Here is a 12,373-nt window from a genome sequence, read left to right as displayed (position 1 = left end):
CAATTCGTCAAGCGACTACACCAGGCAAATCATCAGGAAAAAGAAAGAGAAAAAGCATTTCCTGGGAGAATTTCCGCAGGATGATTTCATTTTCCCCTGCCTTCCTGAGACAGAGCACTTCCTCTCAACGTGGGCGGGAGAGAAATCAGAGAATAGTAATATCAAATGAGAAAGTACACCTTGAAGGCCTCCAAACATAAATCTATTATGCAAGGTCTGATTAGAAGAAGCACTGTTTTTAGCAGAAAAGACCTGGAATAACACAAATCACTGGGCTAAAGCAATCCGCTTACCAATGATTTTTAGTGAAATCTTAAAAATGTTGACGGTGCCCAATATTATTTTAAAATGTTTTATATCTGCATTCCTTCTGACGAAAAAATTGCATTAAGAACATCCTCTACTCAACATCACCTACAATATTTGCTCTACAAGACATACAATACAAGGAATCTTGACCTCTAGTTGACAGGAAGGTATTAAGAACCCCCAATTACTGCAGAGCGTCTCCTAGCAACACAGAACTTTATAGTTCCCTGCAGTGAGTGTATAAATGGAACATCTGGTCATAACATCTTCAAGGAACTCTGATAAAGATCTCCTGACACAGGTGCAGTAATTTTTCCTCATCTCTGGTGGCTAATTAATTAGTGGAAAGATCGAGGTATGATCCAAAGCATATACTGTATAATGAAAGTGTTTTCAAAAAACCATCATATTTTTTACTGCTATTATTCAAATAGTCAGCTATTGGAACTAATGGGAATAGTCTTTACAAAAGGTATCCAACGTAAGTCCTGAAGGACCACAGTGGTGGCAGGTTTTTACGGTTTTCTTTCAACCAGAAGCAAGGATTAGGAAGCATGGTTTGAGCATTCTTTAGCCAGTCAATAACTTAAATGAAATGCTCTAAGTGCAGAAACGCACCTAAAACCCGCAGACCCCCAGTGTCATTCTCTTGCAGGACAACTAAATTGTACATTTAAAATAAAGTAAACAAGACACAACATGCGCAAATTTAACAGAAAACTATTTAACAGTTCTACAGTTAAACGGATTCAGGGGGACATTTTGCCCTGCAAAGGAGACATTTTCACTCTGATGAAACTCTGTGAAAAACCCCGCCTCCCCAGCAAACCAGACCGGAGAAGGTGACCGTGCGAGGGTGTGCGGTGTGGTCTGACGTGGTCCCTGCGTGTTTGGGAGGGGAGCTGGCTCGGTGGCGATGGCAGAGCAGCTGCCTGCTCCCCGGTCAACACGCTCTCCGGTGAGCTCCGGCATATGGCAGGGAGAGGGCTGGCAAAGGCATTTCCTCTTTAGCGCGGTTTTATCGCCACCAAATCTGTTCCTCCCCCTGCCTGCTTCACCGCAGGCCCAGCGCTCTACATTCCTGGAGCCACGGGGCCCCGCTGCACTCCCCCTGCGTCCCCAATAAGGTCATTTTCTCCTTAACTCTTTCAGTCGCAGGGGCGAGAGGCGGGCGGCCCCCCTCGCGAGGAAACAAGGTGAGCGATCGACCGGTGGCTCGGATGCATAATTAAAAGGAAGGGGGGAAGCCACTTTGAAAGGAGCGCAAGAGCGAAGGCTCTGGTTCTGCCACTTCAGAGAGCGGGTTCACGGAGCTCGGCGGGGGTCAGGAGGGAGACCGCCCGTTTCTGCTGCAGTGACTCAGCCTTTTTTTTTTTGTCATCTTAACAAAGTGCATCATCAATATGAGATGGATTTCCTGTGGCATGGCAGGGGTGCGTCACCTTCCCCCGACAGCTTTCAAATAATGTTTGATCACATCAAACGGCCACTGCGCATTGATGCTTCGATCCTTTTGGGCCTCAAACGTTGAAAGGCAGAAGCCAGCTTGAGACTGGAGACGGAAGTTGTGATAAGATGTGAATAGCTCCTATTCACGCCATAATAAACTTGTTCACGGACGTTATGCTAACCTTTTTTCTCTAATGGATATACATGCTTCCAGACCACCGAATCTGCAGTCTGTTATAACACTAAGTTTGCGGGTTCAAGCCAGATTCGAAAGACTGTGTTCAGTCTGCTGACACACTATGTTAATAGAATTGAGTCATTCTATTATGTTATCTAACAACGCCACAGGTATAGTAATGATGAATAGATCAGAAATGAGAAAACTCCCATTACATTATCTAGAATCTAACCCCAATTCATATAATACATTGCAATCACCCAAAAAAATAATAATTTATATAAGAAACATACATTTCAGAAGCTGCTTACTGATTGTGAAATTTTGCTTAATAATGTAAACACTACATTCATCTGTAATTATTTTGAAAATTAAAGACCCTTAAAAATATATATGAAGGTAGGCTTTTCTATTTATTTTCAAAATATTTTATCTAGTCTGAAATGACCTTGACTGAAGAATGACCTTGAAACAGACTGGACTATCATGCTTCAGTGCAGGCAGTTTTGCATTCCAGCCCTGCAACCTGGCCAGGTTATTACATGCTTCCTGCTGTAACTACAAGATTGCAATATGCATTTTATACTGATTGCCCTTTTCAGTGCAATGCACTGCATGCAGTACTAAGCTCATCTCTGTTTATTGAGGTCGTGCAGTCATATATTTTGTGAGGGAATTATTTCTCCCCACTACTGATTGTATTGGTTATGTCACGTTGTATGATGAAAAAGTATGTATCATATTGCTAATACATATACATTTTAGTCTGCAAGATTGTTCCAAATTCCTGCTTATGAAGCTTAAAATGGCTGTCCACATACAAAGAAAATGCATTCTTTGCTTCTAGCCATAGCTGTTGAAGTCACTAATTTTTTTGTAAACTCATGGTGTGCAAAGAGGCACGCAGGATCCAGTAGACAGGAGTATGTGCTGCCTAAGGACATACAAATTATGTAAAGAAATATACAATTAAAATTACAAAAAATTAAAATTACAATTAAGAAAACAGCATCTCTATGGACAGGCTTGAACATGTAAATTACACTGTAGTTTCCATGGTTATTGTATGACTAATATGTGGATGACAGTATTCATATTAATAAGTTCAAAAAGTTGGTTCGTGCTTTGGTTAGTAGATTTCCTTACCCTTTTGCTATTAAACTGCTTCATGTAACTTAATGATCAGCATCAGTCATGCCATCTGATGAGACAGTATACAGTATATATTGATCATTATGAGATTTAAGGTCAAGAGAACATAATTAACAAATTTGCTTATTAAGGGGATAAAATGAGCAAAGGGATAGGAAAATAAGAGCATGTGTAACTTGTCACTGATTCTAACACTGCAGAACAAAATAAAGATCAATTTCTCACAGAGCAGATTTTTGTACACACCGTTATCAACTCTCAAGTATGCAGCTGGCCACTCAATTGCCTCATCGTCTCTACCACTGTTAACTTCTCTTGTAGTAGATCTGTCAATGACAGAAATGCGCCACATCTTCGGAGGACAGTTAATTGGCACTTTGTAATCCTCTGTCTCTTTGACGTGCAGTGCTGGGAATCGAGGCTGGTCAGGAATTTGGCTCAAAGGCACTATCAATGATTCAGAGCGTGTGACATCAGCAGTGGAACTGGCCTCCCTGGCCTGTGACCCAAAAGGTTCACGAAGCAGATGGCGCGGGCAACCTGCGTCTGCGCTCAGAGGAAGTCGCGCCGCGGTTCAGGATACAGAGCCGGCTCCGGGAGGATCAGCACACTCACGCGCTGTGCTGGCTCCTTCGTTTCGCCGAAAATCTCCTTTTGGATCTGAGCCTCAGCTCTGTGAATTTGGCTTTTGTCATTTCTTTTGTTTAAAAAAAAAACAACAATGTTTGGCTAAATTAATGGCGGTGTCTCCTGAGCACACCAAATCGTACACTTACTTTTATTGTGAGTAAAAGTTAAAGAAAAACCAAGAGGTTAAAATTATGCTGTCTGGTTATAGTACAGGTTTTGGATATGAAGCTGTGCTCCTTTCAGTTCTAATATCAGTTGCCTCTCCTATGTCCTCACCGTGACCTTGACCAATCATGGCTGAGATGCGGGGGATCTGAACTCGGAGAGACACTGTTGCCTCAGGGGAGGCCTCCACTCCTTCTGAGCCTCTCCCCTCCTGAAACATTTCCCTCTCTAAAACTGTCTTCATCTCTGGGGAGGGAGACTGAATCAGCATTGCCAATATGGCTTCCTCACAAGGGATAGCTGAGGATTTGTATCTCGGAGACTCTGTTTACCAACCTAACATGCACCCCACAGCTCAAAATTGGATCTGAGTGCATTAATTAATCCTGTTTGGAGTAGTCGAAACCAGATCAAATTAGTATAATTAATCCTATTTAGACTATCTGAATCCACCATTTTGGTGTCAAAAATAACTGTATTTTCACTTTATTATGACTTGTCATTTTGTGATGTTGATGTGATGCACTCAGCTAAGCACTCAGATGCAATGCCCTTCTTGAGGTCACTGAATAAAATGGTTTAATTGACAAAGCAACACACATTTAGGAATTACAGTGCCTTCAGTTCAGGGTCCTTTGCCTTAAATGTATGAATCAGAACTGGGAGACCGTGCAAGGATGATATGCTGAAGAGGGATTGTTGTTGACTTCAGTCTATATTACAAAGGAGAAAGCTAAAATGATATGGATATCAAAGCCTTCTTTATATAGCTATCAGTCTTCTTTGGCTGTCCCTGGAGACCGCTTACATCTGCACAGAGAACCAGCTGGGAGAGGGGACTCACTCCTTTGAGCTCTTTTCCCTTCCAGCATTTGCATTTGTTAGGGTCCCTGATGGAACCTGAGGAGATCTAGTATGGTTCCTATTCATGACAAACCCAGTGTTCGGTGAACACACAATTAACTGTGTGTCCCGGACAGAAAATGCCCTCTGACTCTTTGCATGGCTAATCATTTTCAGACACCATTTAGGGTTACAGTTACAGAGCGATGCCCACATTTCCTTTTCTCTGAGAACACCATGGTGTCTTCATTGTAGGGGGATCTAGTTTCTGCCTCAATTACCATGAGGAGAACATAGACTCTAAACTGGGCTTTGTGGGATTCATTTGCTGTATGATGCAACATCTTTCATAAATAAGGAGATTAAAATTACAAATCCTTTCATTAAGCCCACTTTCAGTTTTAAACCCCCTCCCACCCCACTTCATCCCTCACCCCCATGAGCTAAGCACATTCCTTTGCAGCTTGTCTGAACCCAGCCATTCTTTCCTTCTCAACCAACATCCATTGACTTCCCAAGAACACCCTGACCCCCTTTTAGAGTACATAAGACTTACCAACTGACGTTTTACCTAAATTTCCCCTCCCCATCCTGTCTTATTCTGTCGTTCTGTGATTAAAAATGTACACTTGCCCATCAATGAATGATAGAAATGTAGTATTGATCCCGAAAGACACAAAAATACCACTTAACTGTAAAAGTTCCTTTTCTAAACATTATGCCGCCATAACACTATTACAGGCAAGTTCTGCTAGGGATCACATTTTCCTGTGTACAAAATGACCTAGAATTGTTCCCAATCAGCATAAAATTAAGGCAGAGGCAACAAATACCTTTTTGAACAATATATTCTCACCATATTTTAATATTCTATGTCCTGATTAAAATAAGTACTTTCAAAGTGAGTCACTTAGCAAACTAACAACGTTCTGATAGTGCTACATCTGATATACAACAGAATGTATTGAATAATATGGATTTAAAGCTGAATTGGGATTTTTAGGAAAAATGTAACATTTTGATTTTGATTGTTATGCGTAAAATGCAATAGGGAAAAAACTATGGATTCCATAGTACAAATATCTAACTTTAAATGTCATATATATATATATATAAATGTCATATATCTATATACAGTGAGTTGACCTTTAAATTGAACAGTTAAATAATATAACATTACACAAGGTTAAACAATATAACATTACTTGTGTAATTGTCATGCAAATGAACATAAAATTGCCATTTTGTGTTGATTTAGAAAATAGATTGTATACTTTGTAGATTGTATAATTTATTTCTGTTGGCAGAAAATACTAATCTGATCCATGCTTTTTTTAAATTTCATGACCAAGTAATCCCACGCCCTTTTCCTGCTCCAGCTGCAGTCATGATATGGGCAGCTAAGCCACTTATCTGGAGATTCTAACAACATAACAATATATAAAACTAAAAAACTGAACTGTCAAATGATTAGTACTTTCCAATGCATCTAGACTTCCTTTCTAAGGAAGATTTTTATGCAAGAACTATATAATGATATCACAGCAGTATAATATATTTCTAGGTACAATAATTTATATATTTGGCAATATATTGTGCATTTGATATACTGACACCATATATATCAAATATATTCCATTTCCATAAGGGCTATTCATAAATGTGATTGGTTGACTGGTTGGTGGGTGAGAAATTGATATATTGGTATAGTATTTGTCAGTAATTTCTTCAAGATTCCATGTTATTAATCAATATTACAGCTTGGAGCAAAAAAACCAAGATCCTTATATTTAAATGAAAATATAAAATAGCAACCCCCTATTTAACATTGCATCATTCCTCATAATTAACAAGTGTCAAGTAAGAAAACCCTTTACAGCATAATGCAATATAATACTGTACTGTATAATAATGTGCGCGATTCTCAAAATTGTACCCAAGAGCCGGGTAGGGAGGTCCTACCCTCTGCCACCAGATCCCACCCCCCCCAAAAAAAAAAAACCGTGAACTATATCACAAAATAGAGAATATGCTTCTAATAAATTTCTGGCTTTAGAATCTACAAATTGTGAAGCACATGGCAATAAATAGATAACTCCAATTACCACCAGCACTGAAGAATGTAGGACACCTCCCATGCTGGAAAGGATTTAAGTGCATTTTGAGTAACTCCGAAGACCTTTGGTTGTTTCTATATTAAAACCTTATGCTTCAGGGCTTTTTCTAATTTAGAATACATACATATTGATTTTATAATGTGATTCTGAGAGGGGACGGTTTAATTAATGCACAACTTAATTTACAATATATCAAGGGACAGTGGTTCAAATTAGCCGTTTCACTTCTATACCAGCATTCATGCCCTCTAGCAACTGAATGAGGTTGAATGTTCTGAAGCAGTCTAAAAGTCTTTTCAGCAACACAGTTGCAACACCATTACAGATCAGCATATTGACTTGTGTGCTGCCAAGCAAACAGGTAGCAATCATAAGGACAGTTACAAAAGCTCCAGAAAATTCCCTACTGGATTTCACTACCGGACTATATATGGATTCTGATTCTGCCTGCTTACAAACAGACACCAGGGGCTCTATTTTCCAGAATAAATGAGTGTGGCTAGTGAATGTTAATATTTTGTGACCAGAGGCAAGGAGCATACAGCTCTGAGGGCAGAGTGCACCAGGAAAGCGAGCTAGATTATACTGAATCAGTGAGTGTGGTGCAGCTGGATTCATTAATAGCCAATCAAATTACCTCTTTTCATTCCCTTTAAGAGCTGTACACATTGCGCAGGGCATACTGCCAATTTCCATAGCCTGTGTCTTGCAATGGAAGACAAGGGTAAGGATATATTATTCAGATGTTTCTCACAAGACGTTCTTTTGCGGGAGGTGCAGAGTCGGGCTGTCACAGAAATTGAGTGTTGGATGAATCTCATAAATAAGAGAAATTCATTTGAATTTGTTCAAATTTTCTTCCATCAGAACTTTTAAAAAATAATAAAATGACTACACAGACAAATCCTACAACATGACAAAATCACAACTCATCCAATCCCACATATGTACCGTTTTTGACAATAAACAAAAAGAAAAACCATAACCTTCCTAATTAGTTGCTGGTTAAACATAAATGCACAGTATTCTCTTTTGAACAAACAGCGGTTTATCCTGTAAATATTGACGATATTGTACCACAATTTAACTACAGTCAATTAAAATGAAAAGGTTGTTCAAGCTGCATTTATTTTCATTCTTCCCATTACAGACGGGTGTAAGAAAAAGAATGAAATACAATACCCCAGGGACCACAATGCAGTATAAGAACAGCCATAGACAATTAAAAATAGAAATAAATACAGGATTAAAATGATTAAAGTACAAAGAAAAAAGACAATGAACAATAAATGCAAATCATGCATTTTTCCTGCTTCTGGGATTAATATCTATAAGTTTATATATATATCTATAAGTCAAACTGGACAGCATATGATCCATACAAAACCGTTAAATGGCTTTTGAATAGGCTGTGATCATGCTTTCCCTTGTATGGGAAAGCCCCAAAATATTCAATCTGTACGATGGCCTGCGACTTACACCATAGACATGGTCTGAGCAGGTGGGTGGCAAAGAGTGCAAATGGCAGACTAGACTGACCTGAAAATTCTGATGAGCTGCATCAAAATTGCACTGAGCTATGCGATATTGTCTGACACACCCCCATCAGTGGCTCCCTTCCCACTTTGGCACAGGGCGAGTTACAAAATAACCAAATAGCTCAGGTGGATCAGAACCCATGACAAAAATATACCATTTCATAAGTACAACAGCCCGCAAAACGCCATGCGCTAGCCAGACAATAGAGCACTGAGTGTGCTACAAACCCCATTATAGATATTGGAATATGCAGAGGTATATGAAAGACAATTCACATTCTTCTGCTTGGAACCTTACCAGTATCTTGGTGGTGTAGGCGCTGTTGATAGCTATAGCATTGACAAGGACGTCCAGGGTCTTGGGGGCCAGGGCGCCAGGATCAGGGACCGCTTTGTAATGCACATCTCCCAGGTAGGCCTGCACCACTGTCATCCTGTTGGTGGTCAGTGTGCCGGTCTTGTCCGAGCAGATTGCCGTGGCATTGCCCATGGTTTCACAGGCATCCAGATGGCGCACCAGGTTGTTGTCCTTCATCATTTTCTGTTTATAGTATAAAAAAAAACATTTAGCCATTTTCATTCAATGCCACACATACGTAAAAAGTAGCAATCATAATGGGTTTCTTTAAGTGTATAATCATTTGACCACCTCTGCTTCATCTCTAGGTAGGGCAGATGCTCAACGGCCTGCCAGGAGCAATGGAATGTTCTAGTACTGGTAAACCATTAACAGAAAAGAAGCAATGATCCTTTCCTCATAAATTTTAAAGATGAAGACCGATGGGAAAACTCTTAATGAGGGATACGTGTCATTGGCTGTGCATGGAAGAGGTGGAGTATGCGGCTGTGGTACTTCACCTTGACGGAATAGGCCAGAGAGATGGTGACAGCCAGAGGAAGCCCCTCAGGAACAGCCACGACCAGGACGGTCACGCCGATGATGAAGAACTTGACAAAATACTGGATGTAGACAGGAGTGCACTCTGGCATCCACTGCCTCTTCTGGAGCACAAAGTTGTCAATGGCGAAGTACAGCACCAGGATGATGACCGTGATAGCTGACATCACCAAACCTACCAGGCAGCAGGGACAAAGTGGTGAGTCTCTAATCGGCAGAAAATGCCATAGCCTGAAAGAATGGGCTGTTGTGCAGCTAAACCACACAAAAAATATATAATTCAATTTAACATTACCTCTCCAGCAAAACCTGAATGAAATGATCATCTGCTGAAGGCTTCAGACAAAACAGGTTAGTGCCTCTATGCAATCTGTTGACTTTGGAAGAAGATAAATGTACTGTAATTGATGTTGTTTGCCTTGAAGACAAGCTAATGCTTCCTGTTTCACTCAAGCTCCACTCGAGAGGTGATGTCAAAAATCACTGTTTCTTTCTCTAAGGACCTTCACTGTGTATTCTAATATACTGATTTCCAAAGTAGTTGTCAGCCTATTTGGGGGCTGCAAAACAGTGCATAAGGTTTACAAACAACCAAAACAATATTTCACTGACGATATATAAACTTATAAAATGCCCAAACCACTGATTTGTAGAATTCATCACATAGCTACACAAGCATAGCCAGAGATTTAATTGCCAACAAGAAATATATAGGTGATCACTGACTGGCAGATCCCATTGTTACAATTTCTTTAATTTTGGTATATTTTATAAGTCTCTTAATGTACATGGGTTACAAAACAAAGAGCTCTAAGCATCAAAGAATATCAAGTGCTGTCCACTGCACTGCTGCCCAGGCACCCTGTTTTGTGTTGAGCATCTTGATGTGCCATTCTTAATGTGTGTACCCCATGAATTCACAAGGTTAAGGGCTGCACAGGGGTCTGGGAATCCTTTTACAGTCTTCCCAGATGGCTTTCTCTCTGTTGTATTGTAAAACTTTCCACTACGAAATGCTATGTGATAATTTGTTGTTAATTGTGATATCCAAAATAAAGATCGATTGACTGATTCTGTCCCAGTCATTCAAAAATGTATTTCATTGTAACTTCATAGTTAAACACAGAATGTAAATTCAACATCATCAAGGTACCAATACACAATGCAACATATGCTACTTCACACAACGTTAACAACAAAATCCAAAATCCACAAAACTGCTTAAATCTGTTCGACACGCTACTACACCTGCTTTCCCAATCTGAACGGCTAGCTTGGTCAGTTTTCCTTGAAGAACGGATTTCTCCTTCTTGGAGACATTGGTCTTTTTCTTTTCCTTCTCATCCATGTCCCCTCCCTCGGCACTCTTCAGAGGCTGCATCTCCATAGCGGCTGCACCATCTTGTTTCTTAACTGAAATGATCAGAACATACAGACTTTGGAATGAACTGTTTCTATGGGATGCTTCAACAACACCTTTGTGTAGGATATATTTGGATTTTTCTTACAGTATCCACAGAGATGGTGATATTTCAAACCCCACTCATATGCTGCAAAGCAAATTAGACCAAGTCTAGAGCAGAAATGTGAGACCAGCATTTTGAAACCAGGACTCTCCAGTCATTAGTCTAGAGTCCGCATTCACAAAGCATCTCAGAGTAAGAGTGCTGATCTAGGATCATGTTTCTGCTGGCCATACCCTAACCTTATACTTTGTGAGCTTAAAAGCTAAAACTGTTCCTAGATCTGCACTCCTGCTCGGAGACACTTCATGAATTAGAGCCCAGAACTCAATCCACCACTTCCTGTTTCTGACCATCAGGGTCTGGAGAAATGTAACCACAACTCACTGATTTACTGAAGGTACTTTTTCCATTTTCCCCTCCTTAAAATGTTACACATGCTACAATAAAACCCCAGATACCACAAACACATAAGGGCCATCTTTTACCCACATCCTGTGAAAGCATTGTTAACTGTTAATAAAAACTGGCATGAAGGAACCTGACATGGGGATCAATGGTTTAAAACATGAAACCTCTGCACACCTTTATAATCATCATGTCACAGTATTCCACAGCTTACCATTCTGGGCTGATTCCCAGTCTAAGACAGCAAATAAAGTCATACAATCTTCTCAGAGCATGCATAGAGTAAAACCCAAAACCACACAGCAGCAACATAAATAGCTGAACTACACAGTAAAGGGAAAACTAATGACAAATAAAATATATAAAACAACTGTTATACCTTGAAATATTCATTCTTAAATTCAGAAATGTTAGTGAGCACAATTAACAGAATACCCCACTGGATGATATTTTCAGATTGCCGCAATCATTTACCAGAAAGGTTGCCTACGCATTTACTACTTATCACAAAATAACTTTATGCAATCCAAATCTATTAGAGACAAGGCAGATGCTTTGAAATTATGATACCAGATGGACTTCAAGGCTCAGTATAATTTGTTCTTCTGCACTGTGCAATGAGTATTGGAGTAACAACATCAGACAGATACACAATCCTGGACACCCTCAAGAGCAAAGAGACAGCTGGAAGGTAAAAATGACAACACTGTGAACACAGACATTAGATCTAATGGAGAGGTGTGGATCTGCACTGCTGGGGAAGCACAAACCAGGATAAGTGAAAGCATGTTACCTTTGGTCTGGTTGTTCTCCATATTTCCATCCTGAATTTTACCTATGATTAAGACATACGAGACACAGAACCAAAATAACAAAAAAGCAGACAATAAAACATCCATCACACAGGACATTACAGTGAAATCAAATAAAAAAGGAAGACAGAAAAATGAATATTTATTTCACATCATCCATGACAGTAACATACATAACACAAATGCTGCATCATAAATGAGAGTTACGTGTAGGCGTCCTCTTTAGGCGAAGTACATGGCTGCAGTGGTTTGTGTGATGTGTCTCATGAACTGCAGGCATGTTTTCAGACTTGCCAACATGTATGCAATGTCATATGACAAGTCACATGACTAGTGTGGGTGATGTGTCTGTGGACTATCCACTGTCAGATTAGATAATTAGATTAGATTACTACATCACTTGCATTTTAA

General features: G+C 39.8%; 1 protein-coding gene across 16 annotated transcripts in view; it reads right to left on the bottom strand.

Annotated features, from left to right (window-relative positions):
- Positions 1-12,373, bottom strand: part of atp2b2 (ATPase plasma membrane Ca2+ transporting 2) — a 159,813-nt gene that overhangs the window by 22,401 nt on the left and 125,039 nt on the right. For 14 of the 16 annotated variants that reach the window (XM_035388172.1, XM_035388185.1, XM_035388184.1 and 11 more), the window contains 4 exons: positions 11,944-11,985; positions 10,528-10,692; positions 9,240-9,454; positions 8,680-8,922 (listed from right to left, as the gene is read on the bottom strand). In XM_035388172.1, the coding sequence (XP_035244063.1) occupies positions 8,680-8,922; positions 9,240-9,454; positions 10,528-10,692; positions 11,944-11,985 (665 nt within the window). The remainder of the gene's footprint in view (positions 1-8,679; positions 8,923-9,239; positions 9,455-10,527; positions 10,693-11,943; positions 11,986-12,373) is intronic. The other 2 variants (XM_035388183.1, XM_035388187.1) reach the window with 1 other exon arrangement.

The sequence above is a fragment of the Anguilla anguilla genome, chromosome 13 (genome assembly GCF_013347855.1).
Source record: "Anguilla anguilla isolate fAngAng1 chromosome 13, fAngAng1.pri, whole genome shotgun sequence".
NCBI lineage: Eukaryota > Metazoa > Chordata > Actinopteri > Anguilliformes > Anguillidae > Anguilla > Anguilla anguilla.
The sequence above is the reverse complement of the archived record's forward strand: the minus strand, read 5'-3'. Positions and strand labels throughout refer to the sequence as shown.